This window comes from Danio rerio, chromosome 8 (genome assembly GCF_052040795.2).
Source record: "Danio rerio strain M-AB ecotype USA chromosome 8, GRCz13ab, whole genome shotgun sequence".
Classification (NCBI taxonomy): domain Eukaryota; kingdom Metazoa; phylum Chordata; class Actinopteri; order Cypriniformes; family Danionidae; genus Danio; species Danio rerio.
The window spans coordinates 27,322,295-27,348,020 of record NC_141028.1 but is presented as its reverse complement, the minus strand read 5'-3'; the positions used below and the strand labels follow the sequence as shown (position 1 = coordinate 27,348,020).

The following is a 25,726-nucleotide window of genomic DNA, read 5'->3' as shown; positions in this document are numbered from 1 at the left end:
ATCTGCTGTCAGGGTTTACGTTAACTACGTAAGTTACGTTACTCCACTGATGGACTCTTACACATCGATAAACAATGCTTCTCTTGACGACTTTATCATTAATGCGTTCAGGCATTGTCTATCATCACATAAAGGTCCAAATATTAATGGCAACGACTTGCAAGTGTCGACGCTTTTATTTTTAATTATTAGGCGCTGTGGACTTAAGAGTCTCCCGGATGTGGCAGACGCTGGTTCCAAAACATCTCGCGATAGAAGCGCTGAGAGTTTCTCATCCTTGGTCTAGAAGGGCACAGAGAGCCCGGTGCAGAGACGTTTCAGCCGGGGATCTTGACATTTAACCGTAAAACATGTTGTCGAGGCTGGTGCTCGTCTCAGGTGAGTAGTTTATCAAATGAAAACTATTCTAACAGTTTAACTGATTGTGCGTATTAACTAGAAGGTTTTAAGGACGAATGTGAAGTTGAAGGGTAAAACTGAAGGCCGCACGCTGTGAACGGCCGCACATGAATGCATAGAGAAACAATTTTACTCCTTTGAATCTATATTCGCTTCGTAATAACGTAATGAATCAATGAGATGTTGATTTTATGCTCAGGCACTCATTTATGAATGAGAAAGATTATGAAGTTGTTGAGTTTTCAGAGTGCCCTTGTATTCAGTTGTAGCATTAGCTTTCAGCTAATAACTGCAAATTCAGTTTGCGGAATGTGTGGAATAATGTTGATGGTCACGTGTTGGGATATGTTTTAAACATATTTTATCAATGCAAATTGTGTATGAGATTGAACTATATTTGCATTATCTTATAACTCGATGAGAGTGACAACTTACCAATTTGTATGCAAGGACGTTTATTTCATTAAGTTTTCTTTATGCAACAAAGTCGATATAAAAAAATAAAGTAAAATTATGATAAATATTGTATGTTATTATTTAGTTAATGACATGTAGACATACTGTTTCAAATGTAACAGTTATAGTTTATTCATGCATTCACAAGGATTCCATTCACTTCAGCCAAATCATTGATTCTTCTGATAACGTTTACATAGTTTTATCTAATAAACGAGATTACTAGGCTCTTTCTGTCATTTTGATTCAAATGATTGTGACATGTTTATTAACATTTACAAAAGCACTGATATGTTTCTTGATTATTTCTTGCAGGCCATTCCCTGAAAAACAGCGGGTCTTTTGGTGCTTGGTATGCATATCTTTTATTCATGTGGTCAATACTCGGAGAAAGTGACACTGAGTAAAATCTGTTGACCATGTGTTTGCTTTCTCTACAGCCTGGTCCAGGCCCCTCGCTCCTTTCATCAGTCATCCCAGAGTCTTGCACCAGTACCCCCTCTACCAGAGAAGGGAGGAAAGGTCCGTCATGGCATCTTCCCTGAGGAGATTTTCACAATGTTGTACCCCAAGACTGGTGTGACAGGTGGGTTTATCAGCTTTATTTTTTCCTTTCTTAAGGGCCAGTCGCACTACAATTTTAAGTCATTAAAGCAGGAAACAAAAGCTCATGTGAAAATTGCAGCATGCTAACCTTGAAGTTCTGTAAACTCTGATATGTGGAGAAATATAAAATAAAAGAAGATCAGCATGGTCTCTTAGTTGAATGAAAGAATGATTTATATCTGCAGAAATTAAACATTGTGCAAATCACACATTTGCATTTTACATTAAAAAGTGCCACAAAGTGTAATGCAATTTTACTATTGTACTATTTTATTATACTATTATTTATTGTTGATTATTTAATAGGAATAGGCATAAAACTATCACAATATTTTCTGGTATGTATTGCAATAATAATATCAATGATGATTCATGTTTTCCATTGAGAGATTAAAATAGGGCCTGTATCTTTAGAGAAATATTATTGCGTTAAGAATTAATTATATTTATAATGCAATGCTGTACATTTAATTATGTAATCTATCCTAGTTTTTATCCCAGAATAAGGGAAGTTTTTAAACTAATTTCGAGAGGAGCACTTGATATAATTGACTGCAGCTGGCCGCCTATCTACACTCATTAATTAGCCAATCAGATCTATACTAACTTACTATAAGTAGCCTAGCTAGATATTACTCCCTTATCTTCGTTTTCCGAAGAAACCCCCCATCCACCCCCTTTATCCTCCTTTCCTCCTTTACAAAAAGGGGAGCTCTCAAGAACCACCTGATCTCGTACTCCCCTCACATGCTCTATGGACCTGGTGGGAGCCCTGGGCTCAACTATCTCCGAGCTCAGGGTTCTCTCCCGGGACAGCATGCCAAACCTGCTAACAGCTGTCACGCAATATCTAAGTGTGAACTCTTGAAAACCTAGTTAACCCTTTAAACAAGGTTTTATATCTGTATGGATTATATCAAAACTTTAACATGCAGAATAAACGAATGACCTGCTGACACAGATCAAAATTAGCCCAATTTTTTGGGAAAACTGCGAATTTGACAACACTGATGACACCAAATAAGTGTCCCAATCTCAGAACACTTTTAGAAATGTGAACTGAGCTTCTCAAAGACGAAAATATAATGTTTCTGTGCAAAATAACACACTCCTACTCTTTACTCTAAAACACGAAACGCTCAATATTTAACTAAGGGGATGCGTTATATATCCCCTATATCCCCAATATTTAACTATTTGGGATGCGTTGACACACAGTCATATTTCGCCGAACGGATCCGCCACTTTTGACGCTCATAAACAGTCGAAAAGTTTATGTGCTGCAGGAATTAGGAAGTTTGCTGAAGGCGCAGCTGTGGTACAGTGAGGGGTTTGCTTCTTTAATAAACTACGACAGTTTGCGTTCATTAAACAGTGAGAATGATTCAGCACACTCACACTTTTCAAACGTTCCGGGAAACGGGCCTGGGCACGTTTCGGATAGCATATTGAGAGTAGGCCTTAAATCTCTCTTAATTTTGTGTATCATTCATTCATTCATTTATTTATTTTCTTTTAGGCTTAGTCCCTTTATTAATCTGGGGTCGCCACAGCGGAATGAACTCCCAACTTATCCAGCACATGTTTTTACGCAGCGAATGCCCTTCCAGCTGCAACCCAGCACTGGGAAACATCCATACACACTCATTCACACACACACTACAGACAATTTTATCTTACCCGATTTACCTATACCACATGTCTTTGGGGGAAACTGGAGCACACGGAAGAAACGTTGCGTTAGGAGTTGATTTTAAAAAAATAAAACTTTCATAAATAATATAAATGGTTCTTGTTAACTTTCAGCTGCATCTGTATCCCTTCTAGCAACAACCAGTTTGCAGCTCTACCCTCTGAAGATTTTTTACAAGGAGATTATTGTGTATGGTGTGATTGTAACAGTTGCGTTGTCTTCTGATTTCAGGGCCTTATATGCTTGGCACTGGCCTGCTCCTCTACCTGCTGTCTAAGGAAATCTATGTAATCAATCACGAGACCATTGCTGGTGCATCCATTGGTGCAGTCATCATTTACGCCGTCAAGAAGTTTGGGCCCAGTGTAGCTGCCTTCGCTGACAAACTTAATGCGGTTTGTAACATTTTGCGTTTTACCAAACAGTTACTTAACTTTAATTATATTGAATGACACAGAGACACATGCACTCTGAAAAATGTGTCACTCTGCACAGTTAACTTACAGACTATTTGAGGGATGTATTTGGGGACTTTAACTTAAAACTCTCTTCCTTTTCAGGATAAAATAGCAAAGGCTCAGGAGGTGAAGGATCAGTCTATGGCTAGTTATGCTCAGGGCATTGAAAACGAGAAGAAGGAGCAGTGGAGAGTAGAAGGAAGAAGCATGCTCTTCGATGCCAAGAGGGTGAGAAGCATTTTCATGTAGAACTATTTGCACCTAGAATGGTGCTAGGTGTAGTTTTCTGATGTCTTTCATCCAATCTTCCATCAGAATAACGTGGCTATGCTGCTGGAGATCAACTACAGAGAGCGTCTGCACATGGTGACCAATGAGGTGAAGAAGAGGCTGGACTATCAGGTGGAGCTTCAGAACCTGCACCGCCGCATGGAGCAGGAGCACATGGTGAACTGGGTGGAGCAGAGTGTGGTCAAGAGCATCACACCACAGCAGGTACAAGAAATACTTGCTGTCACTTTGTTGTATTTATAGTCAGGGGAGCACATACCTGGAGCACATGTGGGATTAAAATATAAAGTTGGACCAAATTTGGTGTTAGAGAGGTCTTGTTTTTGCACAACTTTAGGAGGGAAGGTCTCTCTTCTTTTTAGTTTGAACCTTTCCATAACGATCATAATAAATAGGCTCGTGCACTAAGTGTTACCATGCTGAAAACAAGGTTCAATGTTGTACATACATCAGCCAGTAGATTGATTTAAGTGAACTGGGGTTCAGAAGTTAAACCACTGTGAACACAGTCCAGCATAGGCAGGGTGAAAAGTGTCAGTCAAACTCTGGACCAACCCAGGCAATAGAGTCGAATACATACCTCATTTGTAGAAATATGAAATGCGCCAGTATATGCAAATCACACTAAAACTGCATTCAAAAGTTCATGTTTGGATTTCAAAGATTGACAATAGACATAAAAGATTAAGTAATTTACATGAATTAATGAACAAACAAACAGTACAATTACCTATTAATATTTACAGGTTCTACTTTGAGAACCAGACCAAACAAAAAAGTTGTGCACCCGTCTTTTTACCTCAGTAAAAGAGTCAATTCACAACACATTTCACACACACACAGTTTTATTATAAATAAATCAAGGCTTGACATTTTTTTTAATTGCATGCCATTTGTAGGCATGGGCCGGTATAAGGTTGTGACAGTATGATAATCTTGGGTAAAAATATCACTGTTTCACGGGTTTCTGCTCCTAAATAAGTTCTTTTTAAATGTCTGGGTAAAAAAAAAAAACTTTTTTTATTTTAGGAAATATTTAAATATTTTGGACCGGTAGCTTTTGATGTAAAAGTTTATTTTCTGCTGAAAATACTGTTGACCTAAATAACTAAATAAAATAGTTGTGTAGAACATGTAAAAAAAAAAACTGAAAAACTTACATATATCTTATGAATGATATAACTAAAAACTTTGGCGGTTTCAAACCCTTTTTCTAAACCGCGCTATACCTTTAAACAGGTTGTCGTCCCATGCCCAACCATTTATAATTTTTGTTTTATACTTATTTCATAATTTTTCTTGTTCTGAATGTTGTAACATTTAAAAAAAATCTTTTTACTGAGGTAATAAATTAAAAGAAATTAAGGCTGAGAAGCTAAACAAGTTTATTCAAAACCAAAGCAAAATGACCTCCTTTTAAATTGATATTGGTTTGGTTTTAAACTAATTTTGATATATTTTATGGGAAACATGACTTTTTCATTTGTTTGTAAATTTGTAAAATATCTCTTAGCGATGCAATCTCAGCTTGCATCATAAAAGCTGCATCCAGATACTATCGCAAGTGGGAGTTGATATCTACTAGAAGTACGATTTTAGTTTGGCCTCTAGATGGAGTCTTTGTTCTTCAACATTTCAGCTGGTTAAGAGTGTAGTTGAAAAAATGTGGACAGAAAATCTAGAACTACTAGCAACTGACCAATATCACTTCCAAACTCTGAATACACAACTGTCTTCGAAAGTTTATGTTGTGAAGTTGATCAAATGATTTGGCTAAATTGGCGCAAAAAGTTGTTTCTTATTCAATACATTAAAATTATAATAGGTACACTGTTAATAAAAGTGCCCTATTAGATCATCTTTAATAACTACAAACATTTATTCTCTAACACTTGTTGCTTTCTTGGTCTAATCTCATTTTTCATTTGTTGTTTTTTTCTTTCAGGAGAAGGAGAGCATCGCCAAGTGCATTTCAGATCTGAAGGTCCTGGCCAAGAGCACTCAGGCTAGAGCTACAGTGTAAATCTGTGTCAGTTTTCATCCTAAATGAACCTTTTCCTCGTCAACACGCCAGACTGGCAGTGTCGTCAAAAATGTACATACCCGTAATAAATAAAAGATTTGGTTATTCACTAAATGTGCTTCCTGTTTGTCTTTAACATTTTGAAGATGTCCAGCTCTCTGTCTTGCAGTTTTATGTAGCTAAGAGGTGTCATTTAGATGAGTTTAATGACTAAACAAATTAAGCCCCAAAATGTGTCATTTCAGGTCTTTTAGATAGCAAAGCGTCAAACTGTGTGGCATTTGTGACGCTTCACATTCAGTACATGCCAACCTTTTTCTTTTAAAATCCATCCTGTTTGGTTTATGATTTTTATCTACTACAGCAACAAGCTTTCGATATGATGTAAGTGTTGAAATGCATTTTGGATCATAGCATGCCACTTTGTTGTAGACGTCAGAGCTGTCTAATAATGACCATACCTTTGAACTCAAGAATATAAATGGAAAACCTGCTCTTACCTTTTACAATAATTCAGGAACTAGACTTTGACCCCTGTTTTTCCCAAGCAGGAAGTCCAGAATATTTGCTTTAGTGCACTTCACGGACTTAAGGATATGTCAAATCTGGAGGAAGCTCAACCTACATTTGAGGATTTGCAGTTAAAACATTAGGATTTTCTCGAAGGTAATGTGAAATAATTGTGTTAATTACAAGGTCTGTTTTAGTGGTATCTTTTTTTTATATATATATTTATAATCAATGAGTGTAGTGGCTGTATACAGGCTCACATACAGATTGAGAATTATTTAATTGTGTTATTTTAAACTAGTGGTAATGTATGTGTTCTCTCATTTTCGTAGTTCATTCTATAGTGTATGACTTATGATGTTTTCCTGTAAAGCCACAAGCACAAACTTGTTAAAGAAAGATCCAGCGTTATGTTGTCAGCACTTTTTTTGCGGTTTACTTAATTCATTACTGGACACTTGTCTGTTTTTGAGTACATAAGAGTCTTTCTTCAATAAATGTTGTTTATATGATAACTGCTCCAGCGTGATTGTGCTGTGATTTTGTCACAGTTTAATGGCTTCACTCAGTTATGACTTTGTTTGAGAGACTATTTTGAACTACAGGTCAAAATAACACTATCATTAAACATTATTTTTAATTTTAAAGTTTGTATGACCAAAGCTTCTTTTTAGTATCTCACAAATTAGCTAAAGAGTTCAATATTATTTCATTTGGTAAATCAAATAAAAATCAGCTGAACACAGCCTTGGCTCAACAAAAGATTTGTTTTACACTTAAATTTTAATTATTTCAAGCTTTTGTACATTTACAAAATATTCACAACTTTTCTGTAATGGAATTGTAAGACCTATAAATCATAACTAGACCCACTCGGAATAAGCGTGTGCAGGAATCCGCAGATCTGTAGCCCATTGTCGGGTCTTTGTATTTACTTGTGTAAGTTTTATATTTATTCATTTTTTTAGTAATATCACCAATATTGTTGTAATATAACTATAGTAATATTAAAATGTTCATATGATTTTTTTACAATACAGTTTGTAAAGTAATATGCTCTGTCTTTTAGTAGAGATATTAAATGAGAGATTTGCTTTGTTTAACAGATAAATGGATCTAATTGGATTTGCATTGTATACGCTTAAGTTAAAAATGTATATTTTTTAAATATTATTTATTATGTTTTTAGTTCTGATACTCCTAAAATCATTCCACATGAATCTGCATTTTTTTTTATTTATTTTTTTTTTACAAAATTGTCAATTATTGATTGGTTTAAAACATTTGTGTATATTTTCTTTAAGGGACAGTTCAACCAAAAAATTAAACATTTCCCACATTTACTAATCCCTAATCCTAACTAATGTCCCAGACATTTAGTATCTTTTTTATTACATTTTAAACATACTATGTTTTAATTTTATATATATTTGCCATGTTGACAATTCATTATATTTTACTAGTATTTTACTATATATGTATATATATATATATATATATATATCAGTATATTGAAGTGCAATTTTGAAGGCTTGACTAGTTAAATTAAGTTAATTAGGCAAGTCATTGGACAACAGTGGTTTGCTCTGTAGCCAATTAAAAAAAAAATAAATAAAGGGGCTAACTACTGACCATAGCAATTTATTTATTGCTATACATTCACTTTATACATACTTATGAAAGAAAATATAACAGAAAATTTTTCATTTTGTCTTTAACTGTCTGACTCAAAATATTATATAATTTGCGACAATTTTAATTTATGCTCACTGTACATAATAAACACAGTCATAAACATTTATCATCCTTTTTTATTACAGAAAACTGGTATTTAAATTTCATTATTTGAAAATTCTGTAAAAGAAATGCTATATAAGTTGATGGCTACCAGTTTCCAACATTCTTTTAACATTTTGTTTTTAACAGAAGAAATAATTTTGATGAAAAATTTTTCAGATTTTGGGTAGACTAAAACTTTAAAAACAATAACTTGTTCTGGTTTTTCTGTTTTTAGAATTTTGTAATACTTGTGCTTTTCTCACATTTGGTGACTAAATGCTTCTCACCATTTTCTGAAAGATCAGTGTTGTCAAACCACTACTGTTGAACACAGGACTAGCAGTCAGCTTAGCATCACATACAGAACTTAATCTGCTGTATTTCTGAATGGTTTTATGACGGATAATATTGTGTTTACAGGTGTTAGACATCACGTTGAAGAATGTATGGGGGTAACCCTGTTTTCCAGCCAAGGTACATGTCCTACTCACCTCTGTCAGTGTTATCTTTTCCTGCATGTGCCAGTGGAATTTGGACTTGAAACCTGTTTAAGGGTGGTTCAGTGTAATACGTCATGCCCTGCCATCTATATCTCTCGAGTAGCAGTTGTCATAACAGCCAAGCAAACAATATTACCTGATTGATGCACTTTTAAAGTTTAATACAAATCACAATTATTGAGAAATAAGTTTTAATTCTGAGGAAAACAAAACATTTCTCATAATACTTGTCACATAATATTAAGTAAACACCTATGAGTTTTTATATATATATATGTATATATATATATATATATATATATATATATATATATATATATATATATATATATATATACTGTATATATATACTGTATATATATATATATATATATATATATATATATATATATATATATATATAAAAATTATTTTTTATTTATTTATTTTTGAGGTGCTTTAAAGCTTTAATATTTTGCATTAAACCATGAAACTAATAATCCGCTGTATTTCAATTTTAGAACGATTTGTCAGCTTGCACAAAAGAGGATTCCCTAGAACTCTTGCAACGGAATTCAATCTAGATATGGAGTTTTGTTTATTTTCACTTGCATTACAGCATTGGGAGTCTTTTTGGCTGTTTACTGAATGTTGTAGCACTAAGTTTACTATAAAAACCTCAACTCTTTATGAGTTTCTTTCTTCTGTTGAACACAAAGGAAGATATTTTGAAGAAAGCTGAAAACCATTGACTTCCATGGTAAGAAAAACAAATACCATGGAAGCCAGTGTTTATAAGTTTCCAACTTTCTTCAAACTTTCTTCTTTTGTGTTCAACAGAAGATAGAAACTCAAAAAGGTTTAAAAAGGAGGAGTAATTTCTGACATAGTTTTCAGTTTTGGGTAAACTATATCTTTAACTGTAAGCTGTAAGAATACTTAAATTTAGAGTGAACTGGGCATAGGGTCGAGGTTGGGCCAGTAGAATAGATTGTTTTCTTTTATTTGGTGACTAAATGCTTCTCACCATTTTCTGAAAGATCAGTGTTGTCAAACCACTACTGTTGAACACAGGACTAGCAGTCAGCTTAGCATCACATACAGAACTTAATCTGCTGTATTTCTGAATGGTTTTATTTGTTCAAACATTTTGTGTCCCATTAATTGTCTGTAATTTTGCATATATTCTTGTAAATATTTATTGTTCTTTCTACATACATATTTTGCACTTATTATGACTATCTTGGTAAATAAACTCACTTTATTGCATTTAGTTAATCATGGTATTTTGTCCCTCACTTATTGATCTTGTGTGTTTGCTTATGTGTTTCACCCAAAATTAATGTTACTCTCCTACCTCTTGACTCAACATCTTTAAAATTGAAACAAAGACATATTGTGTTGTGATTGGTATATTATAGAGGCTTCTCACCTGAGCCATCATCTCAGGGCTCTGGCATGTCTCGTCCCAGTGCTAAATCCATCTACAGTAAGTACAAACCCATTAAAAACATATCCTAAAAAAATAAAATACCATGATTTTAACTTGACTTTGATGCTTTAGTGCAAAGGAAGGAGTATGCAGAATCGATGAGCAGACAAGACAGCTTTCAGTACAGAGTGGAGGTAAAAATGTTATTTAATTTTAACATAACATATTTATATGTAATTATACATAAAATAACTACTTTCTAATATCTCATTTCTTTTGTATTTGCCATGTTGACAGTTCATAATATTTTACTAATATTTTATTTATCAGTATATTGAAATGCAATTTGAAGGTGTACCTAGTTTAATTAGGTTAATTGGGCAAGTCAGTGGCCAACAGTAGTTTGTTCAGAAGCCAAAATCTGAAGGTGGCTATAACTATATTGACAATAGCAATTTATTTATTGCTATACATTTACTTTTTTACATACACTTTAGAAGAAAAATATAACAGAAAATACTGTGGAAAAATATATTTAAACATTGTGGCGTTTAAAATGACTTGGGAAAAATGTGAAAAAGAGTAAAAAATTCACAAGAGGTTTAATAATAATAAAAAAAATCTCTTTGGCAAAAAGTTTAGATAATTTGTGACAATTTTGTTTAGATGTTATTTGTAATGTAATGTAATGTAATGTAACATCTAATATAATATGTATATGTTATTACATATGTAATGTTTTGATAACATATGTAACAAACTCATAATCATAACCTGTTAAGGCAAAATCAACACCCATATGTTATAGGGAAGAACTGACAACCAAGCCTTATCTGTCATATTATAATTCACAGAAACTTAGCTGGACTATTTAATGACATAAGTGTGAAATTCACAAAACCCTTCGCATGATAACCACAGCAATCTCATTTAGTAGTGGATAAACACCTTAGCATGATTCATTAGGTGAAGTTTTATGAACTAATTTTAAGAGGATCACATGCTATAACTGACCAGTGATAGACCAATCGATTGAATTTAAGCTTACAGAAATGGCCCGTTTTCTTACTTCTCTCATCTTCGTTTTTAAAGAATTCACCCCATGTCACCCTATTTCCCTTCTATACTAGGGAAGCTTCGAGACCCACCTGAGCTCAGACCCCCTTCTATACTAACTAACCAGGTGGGAGGCCCAGTTTTAAGGATCTCTGAGCTCTCTTCTAGCTAATTGCAATTATTATCAAACATTAGCTAAGTGTGAACTCTTAATTTTTAGTTTATTTGTTTAAAGGGGCAATGCACATCAATCAACATGACTGTAAAATGTGCAGAATTTGCCAACAATGGCCATGTTAAAAAGGCAGAATGTAAAAAAAAAAATCACACCTAAAAACAGAAACAAAGCATCATAACACAAAATTAATCATAAAAGTGTTCATAACGCTTCACTTTTTCCACATTTCTTTGTTGCAGCCTTATTCCACAATGGATTAAATTCATTTATTTCCTCAAAATTCTACACACAATACCCCATAATGACAATGTGAAAAGGGATTAGTTGAAATTGTTGCAAATTTATTAAAAATAAAAAACCTAAAAAATCATATGTACATAAGTATTTACAGCCTTTGCTCAATACTTTGTTGATGCACCTTTGTCAGCAATTTGTCTCAAGTCTTTTTGAATATAATGCCACAAGCTTGGCACACCTGTCTTTGGGAATTTTGCCCATTCCTTTTTGCAGTACCTCTCAAGCTCTATCATGTTAGGTGGGAAGTGATGGTGTACAGCCATTTTCAAATCTCTCCAGAGATGTTCTATAGGATTTAGGTCTGGGCTGTGGCTGGGCCACTCAAGGACATTCACCAAGTTGTTGTGAAGCCACTCCACTGATATTTTGGCGGTGTGCTTTGAGTCATTGTCCTGCTGGTAGATGAACCGTTGCCCCAGTCTAAGGTTAAGAGTACTCTGAAGCAGGTTTTCATTCAGGATGTCTCTGTACATTGCTGCATTCATCTTTCCCTCTATCCTGAATAGTCTTCCAGTTCCTGCTGCTGAAAAACATCCCCACAGCATGATGCTGCCACCACCATGCTTCAATTTAGGGATGGTATTAGCCTGGTGATGAGCTGTGCCTGTTTTTTTCCAAATGTAAAGCCTGACATTCACTTCAAAGAGTTCAATTTTAGTCTCATCAGATCAGAGAATTTTGTTTCTTATGGGCTAAGAGTCCTTCAGATGCCTTTTGGCAAATTCCAAGTGGGGAGTGCCTTTCGTCTGGCCACTCTACCATACAGGCCTGATTGGTGGATTGCTGCACAGATGGTTTTCCTTCTGTAAGGTTCTCCTCTCTCCACAGAAGAGAGAATATATATATAAAGCGAGAAAAAAGTGACTGGAAATTTTCTTCTGCCTCTGTTCTCCAGCATCTGTTCACCTGTGCACTGGATGGCAGAGAGGTCAGCAGCATTGATGACTGTGTCAACAGGCTGAAGATTCTGGACAGTAAAGGAAAAATTTGGGGTCAAGACATGATCATACAGATCCAGGCCAACCACCTGCAACTGTGTGACATTGAGACCAAGGTCAGTGACAAACTTTATGCTTAAAAACATTTATATTCTTAGCATGCTTGCTTTCATGGTGTTTCTCTTTAGACTTAGCCTCTGCTGATGCATTGTGGGATTTCTCCTGTATTCATTACACTTTAATACACATTATGACTTCTTTTTTTTTTTTTTTTTAAAGAATTGTATGTGCTTGTAAAATGTACTTTTATAATGTTTTATTTAAAATCATATTGATAGAGTAGACTAACAATAAACTCTTTCTCTGTTGCAGGAGGTTTTAGAGTCTGTTCATTTGAACAGCATTAGGAAGGCCAAAGCTGTTCTGGACAGTTGCGTTTATGATTCTCTCCTCATAATCTCAGCCCAAGAGCCCAGCCAGCGATTTCCACAGGCCTTCTTGTTCCAGTGTGAGGAGGCCGGGGTAAGGAACGGCTCTCAGACACACTAGATAGTGGTGTATCTGGCTGTTATAAATGTGTCTGTATCATATCTTTTGGATTGTGGGAGTTTCCATCCATTCCATTCCCCCACTCTCGGGATCTGGGATAGTTTTATATATGTAGACATGTCTGTTGTCTAATGTTTAGGCTCAGGAAGTGGCCAATGATCTGGAAAAGTCTATTCAGCAAGGAGGAGATGCCAGTCCACCGATTAAAGAACCACAGATGGACATCAGGTCAGCTTCTGCTTCAGGAAAACAATGTGGTTCAATATACTGTATGATTACAAAAAACAAAAGTATATCTGGGTAGTTGACTTTTTGAAGAAAGAAAATATATATATTTCTGTAGTCTGTTTTTTTTTTTTTTTTTTTTAACTAAAAGGTACAGTAAATATGTCCTATGCTGTGACATAGCAAAAATTAAGAAAATCATCTCTTAATAATATACAAAAAGTATGTCAGTCATTTATCTACATTTTTGAACACTTATCTTAATATAGTGCTATTTATTTAATATGAAATTATGAATTATATCTTGATTTACATGATTTTGAATGCGGTCCTTATATTTATTAATATTTTCAGTGGAATTACCAGATGTAAAATTTGCATATAGTGTTAGTGTTAATATAAGTTGATATGTTTTTAGAAAATATGGATTATAAATATTGTCTTTTTCTTTAGAGACTTGTCAAATTAGGCCTGAAGTATTTATTAATATTTTTTATAAGAGTTGTAATTTATTTAATTATACTTTAAACATAAACAGTCACACCAAATGACAGTTTTGAAATTTGGCTCAAACATTTGAAATATATATAATATGTTTTTTAAAAAAAAGGTCAATGGAAGAAAAATAAAAGTTTTAGGTTTAAAGGTTTAACTCATATAAAGATTTTTGTTAAATATTTTGTTAGTACTAATGAATCATTTTCATCAGTGCTCTGCATATTTCCTGTTTTTCAGGAGTCATCTGGAAAGCATCATTGGTCAGGGTTATCCGGGTAATGTGAAGAGACCCATACAGTCAAACCCACCTCCCCCAGATTTTCCACCTCCACAATACAACAGCTATGAAGATTATGGTGATCACTATGGTCAGATTTCATTCATCTACTATAAAATGATCTGAAATGTGATGGTCTTAAAGAGAGTTCAGTGCTGTTCCAGTCCAATTTGAGTCTCGTTCTTCTGCTAAAACAGAAACAAGAAGATATTTGGAAGAATGTGAATTATCAGATGGGCGACCATTGACTTTCATACTTATTTTATTCAATTTGATTAGAGCTAAAGGAGATTCTCAAACTTAAAAGTGAATATATCATGGCAAAAATTACATATGTGGATTAACTTTGAGTCATTTTGGACTGCAAAAATATAAATCTTTCCTTAAAATGCAATGAAACTTGGTGAGTTTTGTGGCACTTTCTGCATAAAAAACTAAAACTTGTAGACATGATTGGAAAAAACTAAGGCTCTGTTTACACATGTTATTAAGATATGCTTATTTTTGATCTGATGATAAGAGAACAGGTTAAATCCAGGTGTAAACAGGGTGTGAAACATTTTTTGTAAGTTGAAAAAACAAATCAGACTTTCACAATGTAAACAAAAATTTTATAAAGGCATCTTTGATGGGAGTTGCCAAAATATAGAGCTTATTTTTAAGGGTCATATGTGTCATATGTATGGGTTTTGCATTTATATATTTAGACATTAATAAAGTAATTAAATATAATATTTATTTTATTTTAAACACATTGCTTGATTTAGAGTTAATTAATATACTACCATAATATCAAATCAAAATATCACTGAAACCAACTATATTCATTGATTTTAGTCTGTGTTGATCAATGAAGATCATAGATCGGAGTCATAGATGCCTGGGCAATATCTGAGCAGGTGTTCTGATCCCTCTTGCCTGTCCTCTTATTAAAAATGAATGCAAAAAAGGCCTAAAAGTACCATTTAACAACTGTAACTTCAAAGTAAGAAATATGGAAGGGTTAAATTATAGCGTTCATCCACTGATTCTTTAACCTATTCATTAAACTGCTTCTTCCAGATGACAGACGGCCTTCACCTACAATGCAGTTTCCCAGAGATGAAGTTCCTTTCAGGCCAGTGCAGTCTGAGCGAGAGCAAACTCCCCCTCCATTCAATGACGTCAACAGAGATATTGTCAGTTGCTTTTATTCACAAGCTTCAGGCTCCTCCTGGCCTGTTAATAGATCAATTTATACGTTGATTCAATGACACCTTTGTTTCATCCATCTAATAATTCTTTACAGGAGATCCTTAACCATGTAGCAGCTGACATTGAGACTTTCACATATAAAGTAGGTTCGGCTTTGCCAAAAGATGATGGAAGCAAGAAAAAGAAAAAGAAAAATGCTCCCAAAGCGCCCGGTGAATAACTGATACATGTTACTTGCAATTTTAATTTGAGTTATGTTTTAGATGTATGAGTGTTTTTTTTTTTTTTAATTACTATTATTTATAATATAACAGTTGCAAATATTCCCACTGTGGAGGAGTATGTGTCCTGTTTGCAGAAAATAAAGTATGGCTTCAATATTCTGGTAAGTAATCGAAATTTAATTAATTATCGTGTCGTTGATCCCAGTTATAAGAGCAGCAAATAATAACTTGACTTCTAGTTGATCATTTGGAAAAGTGACAGAAGGTAGATTTTTCGGATGAATCCTCTGTTGAACTGCATCGCAATAATAATAAATACTGCAGAACACCTCTTAGAACGCACATAGACCCAAGATTCTCATAGAAATCAGTCAAGTTTGGTGAAAGAAAAATCATGGTTTGGGGTTACATTCAGTGTGGAGGCATACATTAACATCAATAGCCTGAGGTATCAAGACATTTGTGCAACCCATTACATTACAAACCACAGGAGAGATTAAATTTTTCAGCAGGATAGCGCTCTTTCTCATACTTCAGCTCCACGTTAAAGTTCCTGAAAGCAAAGAAGATCAAGGTGCTCCAGGACTGACCAGCCCATTCAATGACATGAACATTATTGAGCATGTCTAGGCTAAGATGAAGGAGGAGGCATTGAAAATGAGTTCAAAGAATCTTGATAAACTCTGGAAGTCCTGCAAGAACGCTATTTCAAATGAATTTATTAATAAGTTATTTGAGTCATTGCAGAGATGTATGGATGCAGTCCTCCAAGCTCATGGGAGTCATAATATTAATTCTTTTTTCACTGCAGCATGACTTTATATTCTATACTGTACATTATTTCTGTTCAATGACAACACTTTAGTCTAAGCAAAGTTAGACCATACTGTCCTATTTAAATAATTAATAATCAAGGCATGATCATATTTTATTTTTATAAAATAAGCGTATAATATATAAGCGTAAAAAAAATAAAGAGACATTTGCTTTTCATATATTCCACTTCTGATACCAAATTATCAACTAGAAGTCAAGTTATTATTTGTTGTTCTTAAAACTTGATTGCATAATATCTTTAAACTACGATAGAATTAAGTTTTCTTGGATTTTTACTAATTTTATTACTATTATTTCAAAATTTGGTCTCTCATTGAAAGGCTTTTAAGTAAATAAATAAAAAAAACTCACCAATGTCACTATAACAAACTTCCAGGAAATGTTTCATATTGTAATATTTAATAAAACACATACTTATCTCTACTTAACAGGGGAAGCTGGATGGTCACCTTAAAAACCCTCCTGCTCCTGACTTTGTTCACAGTCTCTTCTCCTCCCTTGGTTTTGTAAGCAACTGTTTGTTTCATCTTTTTTCATTGCAACCACTTTCTACAATAATTTCATTATGTAATAGCAATGGATGGGCAAAGTTTAGGACTGCACTTTATAAGCTTGTTGTACATATAGTGAGTCAGCATGACCACACCTGACTAGTCAGTTAACTGTTTGCAAAAGCATAGCAGTGTATGTCAAAGTATGCACTTTATATATCCAGAGAAAATCTTTGCTTTGATAAGTTTAGTCACATGATTACTGCTGAATATTTTTGGCATGTTAATGATTAAAAGTACAGCACATCACCCTGTATCAATCTCCATGTCTGACTGATTCTTTCTGCTTCAGATAATGAGTCATTATCCTCCCAACATTCCACCCTCTGTTCTGAGTCCACTGCTCACAGAAAATGCTCTGCAGCTGCTGGGACGTGTGGTCACACCGAATGAGGACAAACTGTGGAGCAGTTTGGGTGATGCGTGGAACATCCCAAGGTCTTCTTTTAAAAAACTACAAACTGTTTACACTCCATTTATACTAGGGTTCTGTTGTTCCAAACACCATGTTTTACTTAATGTAAAGGAATGTTTTATGATTGAACTGTTTCCACCTGGTATTAACGTGCATTCCAATGTGTGTTGGGACTGGTTCAGATTTGATTACATCCCATCCCTCTTGTTTCAGTTTACAGGAAAGTGAGAAAGGAGGGATTAAAAAGGATCAGTAGCTATAGCAGTAACACTTTGTGTGTTTAGATGCAATGCAGCAAAGGTTGAAAACGTTTTGCTATGCATTCTCAGGACACGTCAAATAAAAATAACAATTTAATATAAGTCAGTAAGAGGAGAATAGTTGATCATTTGTGGCTGTTAAAATGGACTGAACTACATGAGATTTTGTTTTCAACTACAGTAGCTTGAGAAATGCACAGTGGATAAGTGGATAAGGTCAAAACGTTTTAGCCTCTTGTTTTTACCTGTATATATAGTGGCATCCACTTGTGATCAGATTAATAAAAACACATTTTAATACCAGGTGAAAAACAAAACCGAGTATGAACTGTCGGAACCCATATATTTACATTGTTTATATTTGATCAATTGACAGAAGCATTTATGCAAAGTGTTTTATAAATGAGGGCAGTAGAAGTAATCAAAGCAACAAATAAAATGAAAGAAAAGGAAAATAAAAATGGCATTATTAGCTTTAGAAGATAATCCTTTATACAGTATATAAAAAGCAGACAGAATAGATGAATGAGTAATATTAGTATTAGTCAAAAAGTTTTTTTTTTTTATAAAAAGACAGAATATTAAATAAAAAGTGTTTGGAGACCACTTTAGTACACTAAAATATTTGTACATTAACAGTTTTCAAGATTTTGTGATTCATGTTTTTATTTTTCCCTGTTTATTTATGCTTTTGAATGTCATAATGGGATTATTTCATTCAACAACCTTTAACCTTGAAAAGTTTGAAAATGTAACTTTATTTACATTTTTAATAGCTTAAATATGATATATTGTCTGGGTAATTGTTATATAGTACTGTTTCTGTGATTTTCACAGACTTTTTTCTCTGTATATTATTTCTTAAATATTGTATTATTTCTAACTACTAAACTGTCCAAAAAAAAATCACTGTAGAGTTGAATTTTCAACATAAAGGGCCCTATCAAACACCCGGCGCAATGTGGCACAAGGCGTTTTGTAATTGTTTTTTGCTAGTTTCAGCTTGGCGCAAGAGTCGTTTTGACGTTTTGCGCCACACTGTTTAAATAGCAAATGCATTTGCCATAGGCGCCATAGGCAATCCGATCTAAAAAGGGAGGTGTGTTAAGATACATTGCTGACGCGTTGCTATTTTGAGAAACTATAATAGTCTGTTCTATAGACCAGAACAAAGCTGGTCTAAAGTCCAGCGCAGAGCGTGTTAGTTGTGCGCCTCGCTTACACACTGCTTAAAGCACACAAGATGTAGAGCAATACGCAATTATCTTAACATATGAAAAAGAATTTAAATATTAAGGATATATATAGAATATAATAAGGATATATATATATATATATATATATATATATATATATATATATATATATATATATATAGGATATAAATATAAAGGATTAAAATATTACAAAACATTTTATTTTCTAGCCTACATAAATATAAAAACCATACTTTCATGCCTTCTTCATCTCTGGGTTTATTTCAGTTTATTTGTGACGATTAGCTTTTGTATAATGTTATTATTATTAGTAGTAGTATTCATTAAATGCTATTTATATTTGTTTTATTAAAAACAAGCTTAGATTTGCCCACCTGTCAGGTTTTAGACCATATGGGGCACAGCATGTGTATTTGGATATAAAATATAAATATAAGTTAAATGTAAGTGGAAATTAGAACTGAATTTAGAAATTGTTTTGAAACAAATCTTTGCGCTTATCAAACTAAATTAATTATTTATAGGCTAATAGATGTCTGTGCGTATAAGGTTTCCCAATCCACAAAAGCGAAAGTGAAAGTAATTAATGAGGAGGCTCATCTCTCATTCTCAGAATGTAGATGCTCTGTTTAACTGTTTTCTTGCTAATGAAGCGCTCAGTTTTTCCACTCACAAAGTTCGTCATGTAAATAGCAAATGCGCTATGGCGCGACACAACTGACTCTTTAAGGGAATGGGAGATGAGACTCTCATTGGTTTATTCTCAAAACACACCTATAACTCATTAAGAAAATAAGCTCAACCTTTTTAGACCATGCAACATGGCACAAAGCGGATTTTTCCGTCCTTATATTAGCAGAAGTGGATTCTGACACGCCCTTAATGCGTTTGCGCCCTGCGCTTTGCACTTTGCGCATGGATCGTCAAAATAGAGCCCAATAACAGGTTTTTTTACAGTGTAGAAAATAGAAAGTCAGTAAATGTCTTTGTACGGTTTGAAACACTGTTCTATAAACAGTGGTAGTTCACTTTAAAAATGGCTGGGTTGGATCAAATAGAAACAAACCCAATGTTGGGATAATTTGTTTAAAGTTACCCCAGCAGGCACACAATGTCGTAAGACATTAATATTAGGTTAGATGAAGGTTGTGACGTCAAGTGACCAAAATTCAATGTCTAGTCATCGTCTAAGGATAACGTTATTTTGATGTCAATTTTGATTTTGATTTTAGGCTGTGTTGGAAAGTTACCAAAATACTGACATTTATTTGTCATGTATGGCAACCAAAATCCAACATCTGATAGATGTCATATTGGTAATGTCCATACAACGTCAGTCAAGCTCTAACATTATTAGACGTTGATATTTGGTTCATTTTAAGTTGAACATTGGACATTGATGTCAGCACAATTTTCATTTGGGGGACAATGTCAATCTGATGTCATGTTATAAAAACCCAGCATTGTTTCGAGTGAATAAGGATGTGCAATGCAAGATACTAAACTGGGTATGTCAACATATCTTGTGCATATTCATTCAATCAGTGACTGACACTGCAAATAAAAACATTAACCCTGGGTGTAACATTGGACATTGTGAAACATCAGTGTATGACTACCCAGGATTAATTGTTAACCCTGCATAATATATGAACAATGTCAAATGTAAAGAAAGATAAGCCAGGATTCCTTAAGGATGACACAGTGTCATCTATTTACAGTTTAAAAAGCCCTATAGATGAGCACTTGAAAATCTTTTGCTTTAGTTATGTAAATATTTATGTTTTTCAATCAGATCCAAATGGCCAAACGGCGATCAAATCCCTCCATATTACCCTGAGTTTTACGATGGCTGGCAGCCTCTTCCACCCGGCCCTTCACAATCTCCTCCAGCAAACAGACAGCTGTCACGGAGCAACAGTGAGCGATTTCCACCCGCAAACGCCAGTCAGAGGCCACCTGAACAGGTACAATCTCCCAGAGGGCAAACTTCATCAGGGTATTATAAAAATATGTCATGTTTGATGTGTAGATCTAAAATGAGGTGAGGTGCAATAAATTGAAATTCATACAAAGTGCTGTTTCACCTCTTTTCTAGGACAACAGAGCCTGGAACCCCCCACCCATGAAGTGAGCCATGTCCTGTTCATTCTTATAATTCTGTATTTAGGCTTTTGTGTTACTGTTGCATTACTGTTTTCTCAAGGTTGTAGTACATAAAACCAATAGTACATTATTTAAAACAGTGGTTCTCAAACTGTGGTACGTGTACCACAAGTGGTACGCGGGCTTCCTTCTAGTGGTACACGGAGGAATGAAATATCTCATGTACATGCTACAAATAATTCAAAATTTATTAAAAATGATGTATATAATATGCCATATATTATATATAGGCTATATTTCTGAGGTAATCTGCCAGGTTTTTTAACTGTGCAGAGCTGTAGCTGCTTTACTGGGCCTACTACGCTACTGTATTTCAATACTGCTCATTTTGGTGGTACTTGGAGAGACAATTTTTTGCTAAGGTGGTACTTGATGAAAAAAGTTTGAGAACCACTGATTTAAAATAAAGGTTCCAAGTTGGTAAATTCACAGCAGTGTCATAGAATAAGCATCATTGGTTTCCTCAAAGAACCTTTCACTAAAGAGCTTCTGAAAATAAAATCTGTAATGTGGAAAACTTTTACACAATCTAAAAATCTTTTTTCCCCTGTAATAAACCTCAAGCAGAACTTAAAGGTTTCATGGATGTTTGAGTTTCTTTATAAAACCACTGATGCTAATAAAGTCCTTCTGTTGAATTCAAAGTTTTTATGGATGCTTCATGGAACAATTTATGCCAATGCTTTTATTTTTAAGAGTGTATTAGAAATACTACTAAGTACAACTTTCCAATCCACCACAATTACAAGTTTTTTATACTCTAAACATTACTGGGTTGTTTCAACCCAATGGGTTGGGTTTGTCCACATTTTACCCAGCTTGAGTTGAAAATACCCATAAAGATAAAACCATTGAACACTTAAATAGTATTTAATGGACAGATGAGATCACTAAAGATTTTAAGTTATATTTCCGATCAATTGTATTAACACCTTTGTTGTATGTAATGCAGGTTAGCAGAGCTGCCGCTCCTCATGAGGGTGATTTATGACTTTATGGCAAGAAACAGTCAGGAACTGAGTGTGATGAAGGGTGACATGGTGCAGGTAATTGCCTGACCCTTAAACTGTTTATATTTACTTTAGGGATGCAAAATGACTTTTTTCTCATTTGTTAACCGTAGTTATTACAACAGTTTCTAGAACAGATAAAAATAATTTCTCAAATATTAAAGTGCAATAGAGCTGACATTTTTATGAAAGTTTTCCATACATTTAAGTGTGACCTGTTAGATCTTTTTCTTTCCTGGACCAAATATACCAATTCTCATACCTTTTACTAGGATTTGCTATTTAATAAGATATTATTTACAAAAAGAATCTATTTAGTCATATTTATAAAAATAATAATTTGATGATATATTAAAAGAATAAATTTAAGGTAGACAGTTCTGCACCAAGATACTAATTAAAATAAATTTTAAATCTTCAAACGTTGCCACTACTATTATTCAAATCATTAGATTTTACCACTTTACCAGTAAGAGTTTTTATTTGAAATGTAATGTTTTAGCATAATCACTTCTTAGTATGTTAAAGTAAATATCTCCATATTTTTATGTATAAACTGAAAAATACTACATTGTCATACAAGATTAAACTCGTGTGCTTGTATAAACAGGTAATCGACAAGTCTGGGCAATGGTGGAAAGTGAAAAACAGTCGTAACGAGGAGGGTTATGTGCCTCAGAATGTTCTAGAACCTGTTGATGGAGAAAGGCCACCAGTAAGTTGTAGTCCCTACAAAATTCCTCCATTAAGACATGCAAAGTGTTGTGCACATACTAAACAACCCTTTCATTCATTCATTTTCACTTTAGTTTGGACAGGATGTGTTTGTTTTATTGAGTAAATACTCACCGGCCACTTCACTAGGTTTATCTTAGTAGGTACTGAGTTGGATCATATTGTGGTCTTAATTCTTCATGGCATTGATTCAACAATGTGCTGGAAACATTCCTTAGAGATTTTAATAGCAAGCTACAGCTGCTGCAGATTAGTTTTCTGCCAATTCATAACAAATCTCCTATCAGCAGTTTCTGAAATACTTGAAATAATCATATAAGTCACTTTCTTCTCCATACTGATGCTCACTTTGAACTTCAGCAGATCATCTTAACCTTTGTCTACATCAGTGGTTCTCAACTACTGTCCTGGATGACCACCAACGCTGCACGTTGCATGCTTCCTTTGTCTGTCACACTCATTTAAGTCTCTGCTAATGAGCTGAATGGCCTGTGTTTGGTTAAAGAGACATGAGCTCTACCTGAAATCCTGCCCTTTCCCCCTAAATAGCGCACATTTCAAGTGCTGTCTGAAACCATGGTGGACATGCTGAAGTGCACACAATCAATCCCAAAATTCACCGCAATAACAAGTGTACGGTAAAATCTAGGGCTGCATTCCATTACAATTTTTATACCCTTCACTCTCTAACTTTAGTCCTGCGATTAAGTCCTACGAGTGTCCAGTACTAGTGGAACAGCTTAATGGGTGTAAATAGAATGCCCTAAACCAGGGGTCACCAAATTGGTTTGGAGGGCTGTTGTCCCTGAAGAGATTTAGCTCCAACTTGCTTCAACACATCTGCCTGAAGGTTTCAACTATACATTGTAAGACCTAGAATAGCTTGTTCAGGAGTGTTTAATTAAGGTTTGAGCTAAACTCTACAGGACACCGGTCCTCCAGGTACAAGTTTGGTGACCCCTGCAGCCTTCACTAAACCCTTGAGCACTTGGGAACTACCCTGTTGTGATGTCTTAAGTGCACTGCAGTCTGAGACATGTAGGGACAATCATATAAAGCAGACTTGCTCTCTCTGTCTGTCAAAATCAAGGAGTTGAGGGTATGTCCGTGAAAGCTTTCCTCATTCAATTGACTAAATGGAGCACAGTTTAAAAGGGTGGTAGGGATTTCCCTTAAGGGAAGAATGTGAAAGCATGCCTAAAAGTGCAGTGAAACACAGCCTAGAAATAATACAGCTGCGGATAATTGTGTATGCGCACATCAATCAATCAATACAGTGTTGTTTTTATGACATTAGTATTTTGTTAAAGTGAGGGGTAGGGGCTAGGAGTAGGCATTAATAAAACATAATGTAAAAGGTAATACAATAAATAATATAAATAATTGTTGTAACAGTCCGGCTAGGCCTTTATCCCTTCTAGCTGCAACACAAGTGTACACCATATGACCACTCAGCAGCTGGAGAATACCAATATTGCACTTACTTTGCGTGTCGTATTAATTTCCCTGTCTGACCTCAAGATGGCATCCACTGGAGAATTCTATCCGTGTAAGTTTCTAAATAAAATATTTATTGACATTTTAACGTTGTATATAAAACTTTAAGAAAAGAAATTAAAATACTTGGTTTTATTACTAATAGAGCAATTGCTGGGTCTGAAATAATGTCTGACCAAGAAGTTCTGTCTAAAGGATTATCAACAAGCAAAGCATAAAACGGCATCTACTCCAACGCTCGAAATTCCTCACTCATTTTCATTCACTCCTTCAAGTGGGCTATATTAATGGACTAATGTACAATATAGTGAATGAGGGTTTTAGGGGTGATTTCAGATATGGATATTTGCAGTGCTGGCGGTCCTCCAGCTGCATGGTTGATAACCACTGGTGTGCATGCTTAAATCCCCAGAGTTGTGGCTCCATGACTTACAAATCACATATTTGCCATAAGAAAGTGTACCTAATAAAGTGGCCATTGGGTATATTTAGCCAATTCATTGATTTTTATACAATTCTTTGTTTTCTAAAGCAGCAAAATATGAGAGGACCTCCATCTCTGGACATGAAATCTAGACCTGAGGAAGTCAAAGCCTGGTTACAGTATAAAGGCTTTTCTAAAACGTAAGAAACATGCTTTACTTTAACCTTTAAATTATTCTATAGTCTTTACTAATAACCATGCACTTTAAATAAGTCGTTCGCACACTCAGTTCTTCTTGTATCTGCGCAGGACGATCCAGAATCTCGGGATACTTGATGGAGCAATGTTGCTGAGAATGAAACGGGATGAAATCAGAGCGATATGTCCAGAAGAAGGAGGACGAGTGTTTTTCCAGCTGCAAAGCGTCAGATCCACAGTCGCAGTAAGTCCCACAATAAGCTGTTTGTTCTTCACAAACTCACGCCTTGCACAAATACCATTATTTATGAAGCACTTTTGATTGTGGTCAGGTGCTTTCACCGTGTGTTTTTATACATGGAGGTCATTTCGGGACTGAGGCAGAGCCAATGTTATCTTCATTTCCTTTGCAGCTTGCCAATGAGGCTCAGTTCAGTCAGTATGGTGGCCGCTGATAATCCGAGGACGCTGCTGTATTTTTGATAGCAGGAATCTGAACTTGCCTGAACCTGAATGAACAAGCGCTACTGAGTAAACACCTCACAATTTCCATTCATCTGAAAACAAGCCGGGACCGATGCCTACTGGGCTGTTCACTACTAAATTATAGACCACATCCCTTTTTACTGTTGCAAATCATGTCTGAGAATTGCATTCATTTATTTATTCCATACAAAACCGATTCTTTTATTTAAGCTGATTTCACTGATCTCTTTAAGGTGGTGGTCACTTGTTGAATGATTAATTAATATACTGTACCAGCCAAAATGCAAAATAAGCCATATTTGCAAAACACTGATGAAACTGTAGGCTAATTGTGTGTTAATAAAAATGTGCCAATAATAAGCTCTCTA

The 25,726-nt window shown here is 34.7% G+C and overlaps 2 protein-coding genes across 4 annotated transcripts; both read left to right on the top strand.

Annotated features, from left to right (window-relative positions):
- The first annotated feature begins 262 nt into the window (after positions 1-262).
- Positions 263-6,040, top strand: atp5pb (ATP synthase peripheral stalk-membrane subunit b). 2 transcript variants are annotated; one of them, NM_001005960.1, is given in 7 exon segments: positions 263-378; positions 1,171-1,207; positions 1,296-1,441; positions 3,386-3,549; positions 3,715-3,840; positions 3,928-4,107; positions 5,849-6,040. In NM_001005960.1, coding segments are annotated over 7 exon segments (759 nt in total). In that variant the 5' UTR covers positions 263-350; the 3' UTR covers positions 5,927-6,040.
- eps8l3b (EPS8 signaling adaptor L3b) lies at positions 5,990-25,726 on the top strand. 2 transcript variants are annotated; one of them, XM_087262934.1, is made up of 20 exons: positions 5,990-6,592; positions 8,636-8,689; positions 10,116-10,183; positions 10,259-10,320; positions 12,553-12,711; positions 12,968-13,117; positions 13,284-13,372; positions 14,105-14,235; positions 15,207-15,322; positions 15,433-15,550; positions 15,653-15,723; positions 16,831-16,905; positions 17,243-17,388; positions 20,638-20,809; positions 20,941-20,972; positions 21,961-22,054; positions 22,629-22,733; positions 24,786-24,874; positions 24,984-25,116; positions 25,286-25,718. In XM_087262934.1, exons 2-20 carry the CDS (start codon positions 8,658-8,660, stop codon positions 25,325-25,327), a joined length of 1,884 nt encoding a protein of 627 aa, XP_087119060.1. In that variant the 5' UTR covers positions 5,990-6,592; positions 8,636-8,657; the 3' UTR covers positions 25,328-25,718. The 2 variants fall into 2 exon arrangements, with proteins under 2 accessions (XP_087119060.1, NP_001315008.1); NM_001328079.1 differs by having other exon boundaries at positions 6,488-6,592; positions 24,783-24,874; positions 25,286-25,726.